The sequence below is a fragment of the Festucalex cinctus genome, chromosome 2 (assembly GCF_051991245.1).
Source record: "Festucalex cinctus isolate MCC-2025b chromosome 2, RoL_Fcin_1.0, whole genome shotgun sequence".
Taxonomy (NCBI): domain Eukaryota; kingdom Metazoa; phylum Chordata; class Actinopteri; order Syngnathiformes; family Syngnathidae; genus Festucalex; species Festucalex cinctus.
This window is the reverse complement of record NC_135412.1, coordinates 31,820,670-31,841,281: the sequence shown is the minus strand read 5'-3', so window position 1 is coordinate 31,841,281 and position 20,612 is coordinate 31,820,670. Positions and strand designations below refer to the sequence as shown.

General features: G+C 40.4%; 1 protein-coding gene across 1 annotated transcript; it reads left to right on the top strand.

Annotated features, from left to right (window-relative positions):
* The first annotated feature begins 236 nt into the window (after positions 1-236).
* Positions 237-14,638, top strand: pdpn (podoplanin). The gene is made up of 4 exons (XM_077514603.1): positions 237-527; positions 9,653-10,042; positions 10,395-10,500; positions 12,093-14,638. The coding sequence occupies exons 1-4, from the start codon at positions 476-478 to the stop codon at positions 12,097-12,099; spliced, it is 555 nt and encodes a 184-aa protein (XP_077370729.1). The 5' UTR covers positions 237-475; the 3' UTR covers positions 12,100-14,638.
* Positions 14,639-20,612: the final 5,974 nt, after the last annotated feature.

Sequence of the window (20,612 nt, the reverse complement as noted above, 5' to 3'; positions counted from 1 at the left end):
TCCGACCTGTGAAAATACCCTTGACACCAATACAGGTGTGTTTTCACTGTCCCCATGGTTCAACATATGTTCCTTCTATTTGTCCTTACAGAAACATCTAACAAAAAAAACAGTAGTGTGTGTTTGTGTGTGCTTATTTTGCAACACCTCTTAACAGTCAGCCTCCTCCCAACCCAAACCTGCCCCCTGACAAAAACCCACCCAGCGCACGACCAGTGCCCACACCCCTCCTCCACTCTCAGCTCACAGTCTCCCTCTTTCTTTCTCTGTCTGCCCTCCTTCACATCCACACTGCACCTCTCTTATCCTCACTTCAAGGGCTTCCATCTGGATTGCAGCACTTTTCATTCTTTTTTTTTTCTCTTTTTTTTTTGGGAGGGGCTCCCTCTGGAAAGGCGGCTTCTGTGTTTGACGCTGCAAGGACACCCAGTTGTCGGGCAGTCATCGTTAAACCAAGGAACCGGACTTGACCGCCATGAATGTCCAGCTGCTGATCCTGTTGGCCTTCTGTGCCTTCACACATGCAAGTGAGTAAACTTGTCTCCTCTCACTCATAAAAAAAAAAAGTAAAAAAAAAAAAGTTGAGACGCCATCCTGCCGGGAGCACGCCGTGACCACTCTTGCTGCCTCCATGTGCCCGCGCTGCCCCTTTGTCTGCTTGAATCCCTCATTTTGCCAGTCTAGTGTGCAAACACTTTACAATAGGGCGGCCCTTCTGATCGCCTTATAATCCGATACTAGCTAGATTAAGATTTTATAAAATCTTTCAACCAAGTCATATGTGATATGTTACTTTGCCTTTTAGATGTATAATTAAGGCAGCAGTTGCCAAATAGTGAGTCTGTACTTATTACAGTACTGGAAATGTTCACTAGTGACAAAGAGCTCATTATTATTCGCCTATTCAAGCAAACATTTTTTTTTTTAATTCAGGGTGCGTTAGTGGTTAAATCTTTGCCTCACACAACAGGTCTCTTGTTTGAATCCCTGCTTGGACCTTTCCTGGAGTTTACATGTTCTTCCTGTGCTTATGAGTTAATTGGACACTCTAAAATTGTTCATAGGTGTTAAGATGAGTATGAGAGCTTGTATGTCTACATATGACTTGTGATTTTCTGGTGACCAATCCCTGGTGAACTCCGCCTCTCACCCTAAGACACATGGGATAGGCTCCAACTCACCTGCAGTCATAATAAGGACGTGCTACTGAAAAATTCATTTGTAAAGTTGTTATAGTTTACCCTCTAAAGGTCTGTCACATAAATTAGATATTTATTCAAATCAAGTCATTTAACTATATGGCGAATGACTACTTGCCAAATAGTGAGCCTGTACAGACTGCTCCAAAGTATTATGCTGTGTTGCTAAGAAAGAAAAAAAAACTAAATGTTTGAGAGAGAGAGAGAGAGAGAGAGAGAGAGAGAGAGAGAGAGAGAGAGAGAGAGAGAGAGAGAGAGAGAGAGAGAGAGAGAGAGAGAGAGAGAGAGAGAGAGAGAGAGGTGATGTAATGGGAGGATTTCTGCGGCCTCTTTCGAGTCCTCTCTAATGATAGAGGATCATACACAGTACATTTAGGCATATGTATGGGTATGGAGGGAGAGCATACGATCCATAATCACATTTTTTTGGCCTATCTATCTATCTATCTATCTATCTATCTATCTATCTATCTATCTATCTATCTATCTATCTATCTATCTATCTATCTATCTATCTATCTATCTATCTATCTATCTATCTATCTATCTATCTATCTATCTATCTATCTATCTATCTATCTATCTATCTAATCATATCGAGTAGATGTTAATAATACACCCAAATTGAGGAAACAATTTATCTTTATCTCTTTATCGTTTTAAATGCCAGTGCCTGTGTATCACATAAAAGCCCACCGCCTCCGCCTGCCTCCCTCCTCCAGTCTCCTTCTTAATGAGTTTTGTCCGCCTCTGCGGGCTAATAACATGGTCGTCACATCTGGCTGCTGAAGAGAGAGGTCATCGGCCCGCTTTTAGAAATGACTCAAATGTGGCGCTCATACTCCAAATATGAGGCTGGCACAGAAGCTCCATGCGGGAGGAAATACCAATTACTACTTTCCTATTATCCAGGGCTTCTGTACTTTTTCGTAGCATCGTAGGGCCTTCCAGAAAGAGCACCAAAACGCCAGGAAGAGCTTTTCAGACAATAGCTCAGAAGAAAATGCAACAGTATATGTGTACCCCACCTGACTTAAGCCTGACTTCAGCGTGTTATCGACCACTCCTCAGAACAGTGGGTAAGTCAGTGAAGACCAAAGAAGGAGCGTTGAATAGATTTACACGACTGACCACAGCTGTATGTCTCATGTGTCTGGCACGTCCTGTACGTGTGCTGCTGGGTGAGGCATGGAGCAAGGAAAAAAAAAAAAAAAAAAGGAGCCGCTGACTCAGGAACACATTACTCAATTGGGTGGGCATTGTACGCCGCATGCGAGGCTGGAGTTTGGATTAGAAATGGATTAAGAAGCTTGATTTAAATCTGTTGTTTTCTTGAAACTTGATTTTCCATCTGACCAAAACTTTTTGGGCAATTGTATGCTTCCAATGTTGTGACGGCTGTTTTGGGAAAAGTCCTTTTTTTAAGTTCTGCCTTCCTGCTTCCTAACTGGCTGTCACTGGAGATGCAGCATTGGACCCGTGTCAGACATTGTACAGTAGCAGCACAATTTGACCTGACTCAGTATGTGGGGGTGCAAGTCATTAAATGTAGACCAAGGAAACTATTTTAAATCGGGGTGGGAATTGCAGATTACGTCATGATAGAGCACACATTCTGAAATTTTAACAATAGTGTAAAATCTATGATGTATCACAATCTAAACAGAAGGAAAATTGTGACTTAAATATGACGTGCAATATCTGCAAAATTTTTCCATTAAAATAAAGTCTGATGAATTTCAAAGCAATGTTGTTTTCCGTAGTGGTGTACTAGCGGCATAGTGATAAAGTGGTTATCAAAATTGCTTCACAGTTCTGAGGTTTGGGGTTCAAGTCTCATCTCTGTTAAACATGTTCTTCTCCGTTCTGTTTCTGGAGCTAATGCTAATAAAACATGATGACAGTGAGATATTCATGTACTTTACAATTTTGTTTCTACATTATTGATATTTTATACACAATACTCATGATGATGCATCACAATGTTGATTTTGAATTTGTTGCAATCGTGTAATAGGCTGACTTGTTTGGAGTTTGGTGCCTTGTTCAAGGGCACCTCAACAGTACTACAGATGATCATCTCCAACATGTAGATTCAATTTGTTCTTGTCTACAGCAGAACTTGAACCTTGATGCTTCTATAACGCTGCTGTAATTCTTATTCATTGTTTTTTGTTTGGTTGGTTAGTTTTATAGACTATGAAAAGCATATGAGGCAATTTACTACAGCTTTGTGGCTAATAAAACAAATAAATAAAATACTGGTAGTTACTGTTTGATTTTGTAAAAAGAAAAAAAAAAAGGACCAAATTTAGTGCAAAGTAGGCCTATTAAAATCCTATCATTTGTAATCTTGCTGTTTTGGCATTGTGTTGTTTAAAGGCTTCAAAGTAATACAGTAGTCATGTGAATTGTTGACGTCCTTTCCAGAGGGGTGGAAGCTCCATGTATTCTTTTACACTTCCTGTGTGTGTCATGTCCAGGGGTACCGGTACTTGTTTTTATACTGTATGTGTTAGTCAGAAGATAAAAGGTCTGCTTTATCAGCTGCCAGCTGGAGATGAAGTGCATCTCTTAGGACCGTCATTGTGTTGTGATCACAGCAAGGCTGAGAACATTTCACCCGTAGGTTCAAAACAGATCCGCGGTGCATGGTACCAACTGGTATCCGGTCTCACACCTACTGTACTAGTATGTGCGGGGTATGCCGGGATGGGCCGGGTGTCTATCTCCACCAGAACCCTAAAACATTCCTGAGGTTAGACGCACTCCCTCACACCTCCCAGACAACACTGTGACTTATGAGTGCACGCATACAAACGAGGCGGGGGCCTCAGTGACAGCTGATTGTAATGGGTGCAGACTGTTATACTCCCTTCTCATGTTTCTACCGATATATTATCTCGACTCATCCTCCCAGCGGGTATCAAACTTAAGGGCCATGATTGATGTGGCCTACGAAAGCTGTTGCATTCATTTTTTTCATAGTGGCAGAACATTTATGCAGCAATTGCAATTTTTCTTCACTTTGAACTCTACATGATTGGATGCAAGAAGAGATTACAAGCAAATGAAACCTTCCATTCATCAATTACAGTATGTATACTGCTCCCAACCCAGCAATATTTGGACAGACCAGCATAGAAACAATTGAAAACACTTTTTAAAAAATAAACTCAAACCTGTCATGTTGCCAATAATGGGATTCCTGCGCTTGTTTTGCATAAATAAGCAAGTCCTATTTTGGGGTGATGGGACACAATGGCACCCTAAGTATGCCACTCATGTCCAATCTACTTTGTAATTTTGCTTTGGTCACTGTCGCTGCGGAAAATCCCTCTCAAAGATGGGATGTTGGAAATGGAAGAAGGATATTCAAGGCTTTTTCGGCTGTTTTTAAGGCTTCATTGCCTCGTTTAGGAGCCTGTCGCTACACAGTAGTAATTCTGTAGAGTAAATTTGGGTATGTAGCTGTGATGAAACCAGGAAGCGTAGACACCGTGGGAAACAAAATAATCTAACATGACAAATGTACTCTTCAATTAATTCTGTTCTTGCAGAATTACTCACAGTTCTTGTTGAATGTTCAACAGCGAGAGACGCTTGGTGCATTTTTATCTTGTAAAGATGTTTGTGGTTTTATTTATTTCTTTTCCTAAGATGAGACCGAAGACAATGTTTTCATCCATTGCTGTGATTGGTCAAGACAAACATGAACAAGATGCTGCATTGTCCAATCAGCTTGAAGTATTTGTACAAAACGCCCCGGCTTTCCCAAAAAAAATCAGCGTGAAGCAGTCCCAGATTGCTATTGTGGAGAATTCTCTTGAGTGTATCATAATTTGCAATCTGCTATTGTTAGATTAGCTAGTAGCGTCTCTTAGTGCAGAATTCTTTTTCTTGGAAGTTGGAGGCTCTTCTTCTCTCTCATCATTTGGCCTTTTCCTCTTTCAGAAGGAGTTTTCTGCTTGCTATTACGAACATATCATGTGACCGAGACAAGCAGTTCCACATTTAAAGCTCTGATTTTAAAACTTCTTGTAGACTGGTGATCAAGAAAATATGTTTTGCTCAGTCAGATTCCGTGTCGCTAACTGCCTGTGTTTCCATGCAATTTTCTCAGCCTGCTTTTATGTCTGCTTGAATCATATCAGTGGTCCCGGTGGTTAGCGTTGGAGTCTATTGATCTATATAAGATCAATAGACTCGATCTATATAAGTATATATATATATAGATATAGATATATATATATATATATAGATCTATATAAGTCTATTGATCATACTTTGATGTGTTTATTAAATATGTATCATGATTATTATTACATATTATTGTTAAAGATGTTGAATAATAACATAATCATCCGCTAACTTTCATTATCGTTGGGGTCTTCCTCAATTGAGTGGAATGTGTCTGATGTCACGTGAGTGACGCAAGGGTGTATTGGGGGAAATGCATCCTATGAATGCTTGAGCTGCCATCAGGGAGTGGCAGAGGAAGAGTGGCAGCATGCAGATTACAAGGCATAGAGAGCAGAAGAGGATGTATGCACCGTTGATCTCAGAGCCCACCGTTGCCGGCACTGTGAGAGGAAATACTACTCAGAGCTAATTGTGGGAACTGAGCACATAATGAAGTGATTGTTGGTGTTGGTGGTGGTCTGGGTGGTTACGCATAGCGTAAGGCCAATTTATCATTGCTTACAGGCATTCCAAACAAACAGTCTGACGCTCCGTTTGAACCCCCCCGTCTTCGTTCTCAATGGAAACAAATGTTTTCTTCTCGTTACCCCGCCTGTTGCAGCCGGCACATGACCAGAAATAGTGGCACTTCTTGCCAGACAAGATCATCAGTTATTTTGAACCATGTAAAGAATGTTCAGTTATTTGAAGTACAGATTTAGATCTGGGATGGGGAAAGTATGGAACGCTTACAGCCGCCTCCATTATTTAATGATGGATGACCTCGCCCAATTGTCCCTTTTAAAAATAAAATGTGAGCAAAGTGAGCACAAAAGTTTGCCCGGTCTTGAACTAAACCAACTTAAAAAGGGGGACCACGTTTTGCCAACTCATTCAGAGTCTGTGCAGTAACTGAGTCAAGTGTGTTGTTTTTTCCTCCTCTCTATTGAGAAGAAGTCATTTGAGTTGAGTCTAGTCCATAATTTTGGTGCAGCTGAAATGTACCCTCCTTCATTTGGACGCGACGCTGTCCAGGCCAAGCTCTCAGTTGTGGTCGCGAGAATGTTGAACATGGCGGGATGGAGCTCGGCTTATTGAGGGGTAATGATTAGGTTGAGCTCAGGCGGCTTCATAGTGTAGACCTTGATGAAAGACAGTAGGATAAATGCATGTCTTCACACAGCTGCAAAACTCATCACGGAAGATTCCTTTTCCTTCCAAAGCATGGCCATCATCAAAGCTGTGACTAGATACAGTTGACATTCATACTAATGCAAAAAATGAATACATCCCACAACAAAAACGACGACATCTAGTATTTTCTATGACCTCCTTGACTGTGATGGATAGCAACATATCTGCTAGGCTTGGAATTAACAAGTCAGTCTTTTTTTTTTCAGGCTCTACTTATTTGTGCAAAATGTACTTTAATATATTTAATTTAAAAACTGTTTTTTTATGGGTACTAATTAACAAATCTTGTTTGCAATCACTGCAATTGGCTGGCAACCAGTCCACGGTGTACCCCGCCTACTGCCCAGAGCCAGCTGAGATAGGCTCCAGCACCCCCCACGACCCTTGTGAGGAATAAGCGGGCAAGAAAATGGATGGATGGATGGATGTTTGCAATCAATGACCCACACTTGTGGGATTATTTTGTAGTATAGTATCACGTAGAAAATCTTAATTCTGACAGGAAACTAAAGGTGTTCTTACAAACCTGTTGGGGAGTACAGTACTCATTTATGCTGAGCCGTATGGTATGTAATAGGCACCCCTTTTCCCCACGGAGTTTTTTTTTTCCCCCTTTCTTATGTTTTCACGTAAGAAACCTGGGACGCTAATTTAGCGAACCACCAGGTTTCCCTTTCTGTCTCCCTTTGTAAGTCATTGTTATTTTTTCACGTTTCTTGGACAGGTTGTGCCCGTGAAGACCAAATCAATCTGTTTTTACATACTTGGTCAATAAATGTGATTTGGCAACTTTATTCTGATGGTAGATGACACTTCATTTATGTAGCTCTTTTCCACCTTACGGCTCTCAAAGCGTTTTACATTTTTATCGACTGATGACGCAGATCAGGAGCAATGGAGTTCAGTATCTTGCGCAAGGATACTTCGACGTGGTCACAATGGCATGAGATCGAACCCACAACCTCTGGGTTGGGAGACGACCACTCTACCACTGAGGCACGCCACCCTGTCAGTTATTTTAGTATAGCCCTAATACCCTCTCTTAAATCCCTCCTCTGTATCAAATATAAAATAAATAAATGGTGGCTGTCTACTGTGTGGCATATAGTCACCACTGAAAAGAAATGTCGGGCAATTGTTAAAATGAACTGATCTCTCTAAGATTGTTGCTCTCTCCAAAACTACAAATTATCCATTTGTGGGCCCCGCCCTTGAACAATTCCACATGTCTCAACTGCAGAGGCTTAATACGGCTTCCCGCACTCTCCTCACTCATCAACTTGTGCAGCGTGGCTCCCTCCACAGGAAATGAGGCAGAGGATGTGGCGTGTTAGGGCACACAGGGCCAGCAAGGCAGGATGGCGGGATTGCGTGAAGATGTGCGGCGTATTACATCACAGGGTGGGGTGGCTGGCTGCCTTGTGGTGATGGCGGTGTGTCAAACGCAGGCATGTCACTGCATTACGATTTGTTCCAAATGCCTCCGGCAAATGTTGTTTAGGGTGTGCTGGTATCCATTTTCATAGATCTTAATTTCAAGGATGGTGCCACAGGTTCTCAATAGGGTTGAAGTCAGGGGATGATAGTTGATGAAAGCTTTTCTGTCAGCTAAATCATTGTGTTGCATGAGAATTATTTTACAATAAAAAGCACCTTTTTGTTGTTATATGTATTTTTTTAGGCCCCCTGTTAGGGCCCACCATCTCTCCACCAGTTATTCCAGCCCAAATTGTACTCTACCTCCTTACTGACGTCACAGCTTTATTGAGGCAGAATAATTGTGGTGACTGAGAAGGATCACTTTGGTGTGAGTCGGGCTTGTCGGAACACAGGCCAACACATGAGGCAAGCAGCCATCATGGCGGCTCCAGTCCAACAATGAATACATTCACACACAAGTTGTCCAAGAGGGCAGTAAGAGGAGAAGAGTGGTATGTAAGCTCCAAAGTGAGCAGCAGCACTCGGGTTACCCAAAGATTTGTGAGGCCCACAGAGACGTGCTTGACTTGTGACCAGTTTATCTAATACGTCGTCAGCATATGGTCCCTCTTCATCTGCTATACATTGTAAGGGCCTTTCATGCTATGTTGGGTAAATGTAAACACTTTTGTCTGTGTCAATGACACGTTTGAAACAATGGAAAAAAGAAAGTTAATTCAAGAAATGGAAATAATTAATGTATCTTCATGGGAGCAGAATTATACTGTAGCTAGAGAAAATGTCTGACAGGAAGGAAAACGTCAAAGGGTAATTAAGTGTTATACAATTAAGCAGATGAGGCTTAATAGTTTTGATTAAGCAGAGAGGCTCAGCAGTGATTTTAAATGGAATAAAAATGTAGTAGTCTGTCATTTACAAGTTAACATATAGAATATTGCTCCAAATCACCCACTTTACTAATCCCAGAGTGAAATTGGTGTGTTAAAGTGACTGAGGGAAGGAAATACAGAAATAATCACCTAGACTTCGAAATAATCACAAAAGTTGAAAGCGATTCTAAGAAAATATTAACTTCAAGGAAACCCTAAACTGATTTTGTAATTTGTTAGCCTAATAGCATAATTGCCAAAGTCATACTCACTGTCAGAATGTCAACGGAAAATACCAATGTGTGTTCCATTTTTTTTTTCTTCACATGAGCTTCGAATGTCAGTCATCCTTGTCATGTAATTTGAAAAGGTTGAATAAAGGCAATTGGACTCTTATTTGTTGAATGTGTTATTTCTTCTTTTCCGAAAACATAAGAAAAAATACTTGGGGAATTATGCTATTAGGCTAAAGAAATCTTGCAGTAAAATGTGCAATACAGTCATGGTTGTAAGGAAAGATAGTATGACTATTTCTAAACTATACATTTGCTAGAGAACCACAGATATATATATAGGAAGAAAAGACAAACAGCACCAAGCATCTCTAGCCCTCAATGCAAATGCAAATGTTGGTCACTATGTTGTCACACTGAGTACTGGTAGTTTCTGTCATGTCTTTTAATTATAAACATACAAAAAAACAAAAACAAAAAACAAACAGTAGATCACATTAAACGCGTGACATCTGTCTAAATGGTTTCTGTCCAGGTCCCACAGTCCACCCAACAGAACATGACGTTGTGGCGACTGACTCCGTAGCAGACGTCACTCTGGAGGCCACAGAGGCCAGCAAAGAGCTTGACGTCATCACTGGTCCTCAGACCACCCACCCAGGGACGGCCGAACATCAAGATGCCGAGGACGTCACGACCGAGGCGCTCTCTCCTCAGGTGACGGCCGGTACTGAGGAGCCCACGGTCGAGAGCGAAACCCCAACGCCGGTTGCTACTGAGGCTGCTGAACCCCTTAATACTGAAGCCCCTGCTGTGGAGACCACCCCCACGGAGGCTTCCGAAGAGGCTGAGGTCATCCCCCAGTGGACAGAAGCTGTCAAGGCGGACACGGGAGACGAGGTCATTGTCGAGGACGATGCGGAGGGTGAGTAATGAATGAATGGCATGGGCAATTAGTACTAGGGCCCAAGTTCAAACACAATTAGGTTATGTTTAACTTCTTAGGCCAGGTTTGCTTGTTTTGCTTTTATTTTTGTACAATTATTAACTGATGTACATTACATTGACATTGTTAATTTTCAAACTGTGCATAACGTGACAGTGGTTACCAAAACATGTCAATATACTCTTTAGGAATGAAACATATGAACACTCTGGCATACTAGGGACCAGTAATTTGAATTAGGATTTTTTAATGCAAGTCCTGATGGTGGTACTTTGTTTTATTTCCTTGTAAAAAGTTGAGACCCACTGTCCTCTTTGTTTGTTTTGTGAAGGCCTGAGTTCGGGACAGGTTGTCGGCATCGTGATTGGCGCTCTGTTGGCCGTCATCATCGTCATCGCCGTGGTGATTGCCATTGTGAGGAGGATGGGGAAATATTCGTGAGTATCTTGCCTCCATTTCAAATTCTTAGGTTGTGTTGACTGGATAGGAGTACCTCACAGTGGAACCTCGCATATTTGGGGTTCACTGGTCACCAAAAGCCCCTTCTAATTTACGATTTGTGTCAAGAGAGTATGTTGAAGCGTTGTATGACAGGGAGCAACCAAGTTTATGATGTTTGTGTGTCACAACCGTGTGGGGGTGTGTTTGCGTGTGTGTGTGTTACAGGTCTGCCAGCAGCAAAAAGCCAGTGAAAAAAGGAAAAAGTGTAATGTGATTTTTCTGTGTTTGATATCTTCATCTAATCAATTACAATATAACAACACATACGTCTAAATCATTTTCAGATCATCGTTACAAAATAATTTATGGAGGAAACTGAATGAAAATTAAGATTTGTGGGGGTTTTCTTATCATTTTTTATTTTTATTTTTATTTTTATTTTTTTTTAGGTCTGGTTTATTTTCTAAATTATTATAACTTGGCAATAGCCAGATTGATAATTGTGATTCACTCAAGGGAGTTCTTCACAATATCACATTCGCTGCCAGCCCAGCAAAAAAAAAAGGATAATTTGACGTCTTTTTCCGTCAATGGATTTGTCAGGAAAGGCGGGACATTCTGTACCATACCTTGAGTTGATTGGACGATGCGGCATCTTGTGCACATTTGTTTTGAACAATCACGGAAACGGACGAAAATGTCGTCTTCGGCCTTGTTTTAGGAATAAAATATAATTAAAAAAAATTTTTTTTTAAAAACCATGCACAAACATTTTAAGAATAAAATGCAAAATAAAAATGCATAAAGCGTCTCGTTGTTCAACATTCAACAAGGAAACTGTGAGTAATGTTGTGAGAACAGAATTAATTGTGGGGTCCATTCGTCTATATTAGGTTTGTTTCACCTGGTTTCGTCACAGCTGCATATCCCGCCCTCAATCAGTGAAAATCAGCGGGTTCGGTACAAGATGTATTCTCGGGTGTTTGTGAAGTCACAAATAGCTCAAGAATTCATCTTGCAGAGCAAGGTTAGCACAGTTCAGCACCACTGGAGTAGCATTTACATTCAATGCATTTTATAATGACGCGATAAGTTCCGCAATGCATGAACAAGGAATTAAGTTAAGAGGTCATTTTACAACAACAGTCAGTGGTACAGTACATAGTTTTCTCTAGGCTAGTTAACTGGAGAATACAGTATTAGCTTACGTCCTCAGTCCCCGAAACATGGTAAATTTAAAGGAACAAAACATTTGATGAGGGTTAGGGTTAGAGTTAGGGGTCGTTGAAACCAAAAAGTAAACAACTCAAAGTTGATCTGTTGGTAGTTATTAGTGATAGGACGTGTGTTTCGCCAACATGTGCATCAGTCAATTATTAACATATATTTAAGTTATTTTGTTTCTTTAGCAAACACATAATTTGCCCTCATAACAGCAATAACCGTACTGCATACTAACCACCAATGCCCCACAGGGTCAACTTGAAAACCCACCACCAACCACACACTCTAACTGCTCTTATTGCAAGAATTAACCCTTGCAACCTTCTCTCCTGAGTGACAGTGGCGCTCTCCTTTTCTTCCACAGTCCCTGAAGAAGAACAAGACGAAGACGGCCAAGCAGCAGGAGCCGTCAAAGTTCTGGAAATTCTGAATCTGAACTACTGAACTGTGACGTCAATTACAATCATTAAAACAACGAACAAAAAATATTTTTTCGTAACACGGTAACACCAGAATTGAATGATTCTAAGCAGGACTCGGAACTGTTGCTCAAAGAGAAGGATGGGAGGCTCGTCTGTGTGTACAGTATGTATGATATGTATGCAAGAAAGTAGTCACATGCCGCTCATTTACTTCCATGACTCCAAAGCCAATGGAGTGATTCATGTAAACATAATGCAAGAAGGAATTTCACATTAAGACCTGATCTGGCATCAGCGCGATAGTGATTAGATTAGGTTAGGTTTTGTTTTGTTTTTTATTCTGGCATGGGGAACCTTCCATTGAGACGCTCGTCAGTTTTTAAGTTAGGCTATGTCCTGATTCAAGAAAGCTGACATAAGACTTTAGGAATAAGGAATAGGTCAAAAGGACCCTACCAATTTGCATTCTGCATTAGGGGAAACGATTCTATGGTGAGTTACACTGTAGACTTTAAAAAGAGTTTAAAATGTTGTAGAGCAGAAGCACCATATTTGTGTGTTTGTTAGTTAGCAGGATACTTTGTGGTTCAAGAAGGCTTAGACGAAACAGACTCTACCAGTTTGCCTGTTTGGGTGGTGGGAATGCTTCGAGTGGGTTTACGCTGTAGAAATAAGCGCCATACTTTAGAGTTTGTTTGTTTGTTTGTTTGTTTGTTTGTTTGTTTGTTGACAGGCTACTTCCTGTTCAAGTTGAACGATGTAGCCAAAATATGACTAAAATGGCAAGCACAAAAAACAAAAACAAAAAACACGGAATGTATCATTTGTGTTTGTATGTCAGATCGTTTAGCCAGCAGACTACTTCCTGGTTTGAGAAGAACGACAAAAGGCTTTAGGAATTGACAAAAAAGACCCTACCTATTTGTATTCTTGGACAGGGGGAATACTTCAGTTGTGATGATTATACTGTGGAAAGAAAAATACGTACATTTCCTTAACGAAAGTGAAAATCATTATGGAGTGCCATGTTTGTTTTTGTTTGTTAGTTAGCAGGCTACTTCCTGCTTTGACACGGCTTAGCCAAAACAGACTATAAATTCTGTGACTGGGAACTTTTTTTTGTTTTTTTGTTTTTTTTGTTTTTGTTTTTGTTTTCTTTTTTGGGGGGGGGTGTTGTTTTTGTTTAGGTTAGCAAGCAGGGCACTTCCCGTTTACAAAAGAATGGCAAGACTCAAGGCCTACCCATTGTGGGGTGATGGGATTGTTGCTATTGTGTTTCAAATGGCAAATAGAGGAAATATATTTCTCTAGCATAAATGAAAATGTGGTAAAAGATTCATATTTGTGTTTCTTTGTCCATCATTTTGTTCACAAGAAGGATACTTCCTGGTTCAAGAAGAATGATGTAAGACCTGAATAGATGAAATGGAATCAACAATTTATATACTGGAGAATGTTTTCTATCCTGCCTCAAACGGTGGGAATAAAATAAAAATATCCACATGCTTAGCCAGACTTGCACAAAATTTCAATGTGTTTTTGTTCTGCATTTGTGGGAAACATTTTCTGTGCTAAATATTCCTAGCTAACAATCAAATCGACAAAAGGTTCTCAAATGAGATAATTAAACATGCAAGCAAGAAGGAAAGGAAAACGTACTGATGGTTACCAATTAGACACAATATCTTGGGACGCCGTCAACAGTGAGGTAGCACTTGCATGAGCTATAGCATTCATGACTCGGACACACGTGGCACATCCAGACATGTGAGCCAGCATTTCCTCATTTAGCCCGAGTCACTGACATTTTCTTGGCCAACTGTATGAAGCACTGTGTGCAAAAGTGGCTTGGAGTGGGCCAGAGAGTGTGTTGTAACATAAATAAAATATTTAAAAAGTCAACGGTGATGCGACATTCTCCCGTCCTTAACACTGACATCTAAAACCCCCTAATACGTATCTGTGACATTTAGCAGAAGGGTTTTGCGCCACTGACACTGGTAGATCGGAACCATGTTAGAGGGCATTATCAATGTGAACTGACTGAACTTTTTCAATTGACACCTCTTCTTGAAAAGAAATAGTCGTACTGTTCAAGTCTCACACATCTCCGCCGTTGTTGTAATAGCTGATAAGCAGAATGGCAGTCTTCAAACTGAGTTGAAGTGCAACAGGCCTGCTTTGTTTTGTTCTTGATGCATAAAATGGTGTACAAATAATTAAGTCTTCGCTTGGCTTTCCTTGCTTTACAAAACTTGCGTAATGTGCACTGAATGAGTGATGTAATCATAAATGAATAGGCTTTAAGACAGCAAATGTTTGCAATGACGTGTTTTGTTTTTCCTTCCTCCTGCTTTGCCATGTGCCATGTTTTTACCAGCAGGTCTCTAATGTGTGCCATCTGATTGGTTTGAACCCTTTTATTTAATTTCTTTTGTTCGTACTTTTCAATAAAAAACACAAATAAATACATAAAAACACACCATTACGTGACGTCTGAAGAACGGCCTTTTGTGTGTCAGTGGCTTTTTCAAATCCTCATCCTCTTTTCAAGATTAGATGGTTACCCTGGCAACCCCAAAAGCAAGAGCATTTCAGGCAGTAATTCACATTTATTGTGCCATGGCACATTAGTGTACTGTGAGAGAACATCAGCAGTGCTATGAGAAATTAGAGAATTTCACTTCATTGTTCCCAAAAGTATTACTTGCTTGTGACAAAATATGTGTCTGTGTTCATCCATCCATCTATCTATCTATCTATCTATCTATCTATCTATCTATCTATCTATCTATCTATCTATCTATCTATTAGGGCTGGGAATCTTTGACTGTCTCACGATTCGATTACGATTTTTGGGTCTACGATTCGATTCAGAATCGATTTTCGATTCTCGATTCAAACGATTTTCGATTCGAAATTATTTTATTGACAAATGATTTCTGCTTCAATTTACAGAAATGCACAACATTGTTATGATCTACTCCAGTCTGCTTTGCAAGACAAAATGACAGAGACATTAAAGCAGCTATATGGAAGATTTAAAATTTCAAATCGCTGAAATCCTCTATATAGTAGCTTTAACGTCCTTTTTTTGTTTTGTTTTGTTTTTTTGTTTAAACATTTATTAGTTTTGTATTGTAAGTGCCTTTTTCCACAAAAACAGCATGTGGGCTACAACTGCCTTTTCCCCTTCTTCTTCATTTCTAATTTAAATAAAATCGATTTTTGATATTAATATCGATTCGATTCGATTAATAAATGAGAATCTCGATTCTTTTATGAATCGATTTTTTTTGGCACACCCCTACTATCTATCTATCTATCTATCTATCTATCTATCTATCTATCTATCTATCTATCTATCTCAGTGACATATGCAGAAGATACAATCCACCTGTACATCCACCAGTTGCTATTCAAACAACAGAATATAATCAACCAAAAATGGCTGCTCTACACCAAATTGACAAACTTTCTGTGTCTTTTGAAACCAATCTCAAGATGCTGTTGCCCTGCAAATAACCCTAAAGCCTAACAACCTTCATTTCAGAGTGCCACCAAATATGGCAGCGCAAGTAACCGTTGAGTCAGTTGAACCCACTGGGCTGCGCTGACAGTTAGGTGTTTTTCTTTCTTTTTCTTGAAATGTCATGTTGTGGACTTTTTCATACGTTGCCGTTGGGCCGAGGCGGGGCTCCAGCAGTCGGCAGTGTGTGGCACAGTGATGCTCTGTGTCTGCAGGCTCCCCCGTGTGGTTTTAGGCAGCCGCCCAACTCCCTGCGCCCTCTGCCTCTGCCCCATGGGCCGGCGTCATGACTGCCTTGAGCTCAGCCTCTCTCCTCACACCACAGGGAACAATCGAGGCTTTTCACAGATGCAGATCTGAAGGGGAAGCACTCACACAACTCTTTAGCTTTAAAAAAAAAAAAAAAAAAAAAAAAAAAAGGACGGGTCAGGGTGTGGGTTCTGCATCACGACAGGGTGGAGTCACTTCCTGGGTGGGCCCAATGTCAAACGTTTACACAAATGCTCTCATAGAGCTAAGCCTATTTCATGTAAAAACAAATAACAGTCCCATATAGTAATGTCTGTAAGTGCGTATTTCTTAGTCAGACTTTTAGTACTTGTTTATGTGTGTAGACACGTCAGTTTAATTACAAAACAGTGTTTTTGTGGTGTGCCCGTAAAAATATGTGCAGAAACGCACCACATCTTTGTGTGGTCCATATTTGTGGTCAGTGCAGTGCGCGTGTGTGCGTGCACGCGCGTGTGTCTGCACATACACGTCATTGGCCGTTATTTTAGGGTGGGAATAAATGGTTTCTGTACTAGTCATTTTAATGAGGTCATTAGTTTATCTTAAATCAAGTGGACCAATTTGGATGTGTTTTCATTTAGGTTTTCATGAACAAATGATGTGTTTGCTGCTTTAGAGCCTACTTTGAGCTACTTTGGTATTAGGTATTCTAGTATTGGTTTGTTTGTCGACATTTCTTCTTGTGTATTAACAGAGCTCTAACGCAAGAAACTGTAAATAAATTAGATGATTCAGGTAAGCAAAAGGAGCATAATAGTTAGCATTATATAGCATTACGCACAGACACACACATGCACGCGTCCGTTTGGTGTAAGTAATAATTGACGGTTATTTAAGGTCAACTGTGACCAAATATTTGTGCTCAAGGACAATGCATGGATGTATTTAGGCTGGTATTTAGACCCTTTAATTATGATCACAATGGTAAGAAGTAATTGACATTGCATTTTCAAACTGTCTTAACCAGGGATGGGAAAGTACCGATACATCCTTACTTTTAACCTTAAGTACTTCAAATTTGATGCACTTCTATTTTGACCACTGAATTACTCCTAAATTGGCCAGTTTGTAAATAGACAAGAAGCTCTCGTAAGTTTTTAGAATGATCTATTCTTTCACAAAGAAACACCCTGGATCACGAGTGTAGTTGGCTTGCTACTATAGTTGGTGTATGTTCAGGAAGTGACACGTCAGGCCCCATGAGCGCAGTGATGTCGTGATGAAAATATCATCCCAGTGATTTATGAGTTTTGAGTGCAGGTGACAGCTGGGTCACACACTAGGTGGAAATGGAAAGGGTCAGCGGAAAAACAAAGAAAAAGTGCAGAAGCTGCAGAGGTGAGCGTATGAAAGCCGCAAGGAAATGGTGCTTGCGATACGTGGTAGCGACACTGTAAGCGGAGGAGGGAAGATGTCGCCAGTTTGGAATGCAGGAAGTGCGTATGACGTGTCTGTGCTTACAGCATGTTAATCTATGGGGCATCTCTAAATGGGAGCGTGCAGGAGTGAGAGTCCGTATTGCGTGTTTTCCCATCTTCAGACATGTATACAGAAGCCTTTGTTCCTGTCATGTACACTTTTGTTTTTGTGCTCTCACATTTGCACTAACATGTTTTTCTGCACATCTGGTGCATGCGTGTGGCCATGTCATGGCATGTTGTCTTTTCAGATCAAGCTTTGTTTGCCATATAGTCTATGACACATCCTTATTGTTTCATTCTGTGTGGTGGTCTCATACACTTGCTGTAAACGTCTCTCATTGTCTCACAGTTTCTATACGTTCATGTGCATGTTAACTGTTTCATTGTGCACAGAGTCATTGGCACCAGCTGGTTCCCTAGCACTGCCACATGATACACAATACAGCACATACTCTACTGTTTCCCGTTTGCTTATTGTTGAGATCCGAAATATTGATTTATTTTCGGCAATGTTTAGTTTCCTCCATACGCACAACTGTTTAAAATATTGTTGTTCCAATACCGATACTGGTATCGGGAGAGGCCCCGATACTGCAACAGTGTTATCGGTATCGGCGTGTACTTACAAGTAACATGCCGATACCATTATTTCCGACACCAATATAGGACTTTGGATGCAGCATCTTGTGTCTTGCTCGTGCACAACATTCACTGATGTGTGACATGTTCACTGCATGCTGATCCCCTATTGGCCTTGAATGCTCTGAACCAATGGCAGGACAGCTTTTTCATATTGAGGAAAAAAAACATAGGTATCGGTATGGTATCGGTATGGTATCGGCATCGGACGATACTGCAAAGCTGGGTATCGGAATCGATATCGGGGGCCAAAAAAACGGTATCGGAACAACACTAGTTTAAACCATTTTTGAATACCTGCTGAGACATGCAGCACAATTCGTACTCATACAGTTATGGATATTGGTCATTCTGGTGAAACGTCAGCCTTTATTGGTGAATTTAGTTTGACCTTCTCCAACGGTTCAATGTTTAAGTCCATTTTTCACAACTTGATTTTCTCTAAATGCTGACATCCACTCCTTTGCCTTTCTGTGACTCTTCCAGTTTCTTCCTAGATCTGTAGCAAACTGCTGATGACGTTGTGATACTCAAAGCTTAGTGACCACTTCCGTCTGGCACAAAATGACAAAATACTGTTGCTCAGTTAGGTGTCGTTTTGGTCTCATGGAATGGCAACAGCACAATGAAGAGGCCGATTTGAATACTAACTCTAATTGGGAACCGGGATTAAATCATACAAGTAAACAACTGTTGTTTTGAATGTTTCATTTCAGCTACTTGTTAGAAAACAGCAAAATGTGGAAAAAAGTACTGAAACCTTCAAGAACTGGACATGTGCATTCAGAAAAATCAAAAATACCACATGGATCAAGAATTATAACATGCTGTTCACCTCCTATTTTTGGCTTGCTTGCTGAAATTAGGCTGACATGGACATTCCTTTTATAAACCTGAGTCATGCTCACCACGTCCCACGCTGGAGCAGATATCAGCTATGGCTGTCATTACCAGGACTACCGCGGCATTGTGACTAAGATTTATTTGTTTAATTTCCCACTTGGCGGGTGGGCAGGCACTCCACAGACCCAATTATTTGTATACATAAAAGTCAAGTAAATTTCCTAAATGTCCCCTCTAAATACAATCCATTGAGATCCAGTAAGACCTTCATCAAAATAGCTGCCTTTACAAAGATAATAATGCTCAGTTGTGACTGACGCCATATGGTATAACAATGTTTATGATTGAGATTGTGTCTGTATCATCCACTTGGAGTCTGTATGAGGGCAGGGTGCATGGCAAAAAAACAACAACTTGGCAATGATACAGGTAACACACATGATATGACAAGTGATCTGCCTCTCCTGGCAAACTTCTCAGAAGTCATACATCTGAAATATCAGATAAAGGTTAACACGTGAACATTTACTGTGCTTACGGTTACATGTTGACAATCCATATTACGGTTGCTATGCATTCAAATTCTCCATCAGTCTATAAACTTCAAGGTTCCGAGTTGGTTTCAGCTGCTTGGATGACATGTTTGTTGAACCAGCAGACCCAACGGTGACCTTTTCATCTCAACCCCACAGCCGCAATTCCCATAAAATATGATAGAGGGCTCCAGGGCTAATGTGACCGGATAAAAAATAGGACCAAAATGACATTTATAGTTATGAATGAGTTGTGTCTTTCACTACATTTAATTTGCAACTTCAACACCATTCCGGTAATATATTATCTTATAATATAGTATTTGCATTCGAAAGTAACATATTTTGGCAGAATTGGCAAAAGTGCTATTACACTCACATTATGTACTTAGTTAAGTAGAAGTAGGAATAAGCGGTCAAGGAAATGGATGGATGGATAGATAGCCTACAGGTACTTGTGTAAGCAAAGACGCTAGTAAAATTAGTGCTGACTTAACTCCTGCACTTTATTAAAAGAAGTTTTAATAAGGCAGCTGAGATAGGCTCCAGCACCCCCGCGACCCTTATGAGGAATAAGCGGTCAAGAAAATGAATGGATGGATGGATGGATGGATGGATGGATATTATGAATGTGGAAACTCAAGTACCAGGCCTGAGAAAACCCACACAACAGCACAGGGAGAACATCCAAACCGACTCCACAGAGAAAGATGAAGCTGACCTTCAATTCTGAATCTCCGAGCTTAGAGGCAGATGTGACAACCAGTTTCCGCCATGCTGCCCATATATATTTATCTCAAATATTTGAAATGTTTCCAATGTTCCGAAAATGTATAAATATTCATATTGTATATTTAAGGAGTGATGGGCAATAATCATCTAAATGAGCAATCATTGCAGCAGTCCATTACACGCCATACACGAATACGGTATTATTCCGCCATCTGCAGGTCAAAGTTAATATCTTTACTCTTCTCTTTCGTATAATTTAATATACCCGTAAATGTTGTGTTAATACGTAATATATAGTACGATCATCAGTTTATTTATTTATTTATTTATTTATTGTTTGTTTGTTTTAATAAGTCACATTTAAATCCGTTGAAAAGCGCCTTTTGCGATGTTGTCTTCCTGTACTTGAACAAACCTCTCTCCGATTGGTTCAAAATTGACAACGTCTTTCCTGATCCAATCGAAACGCATGTT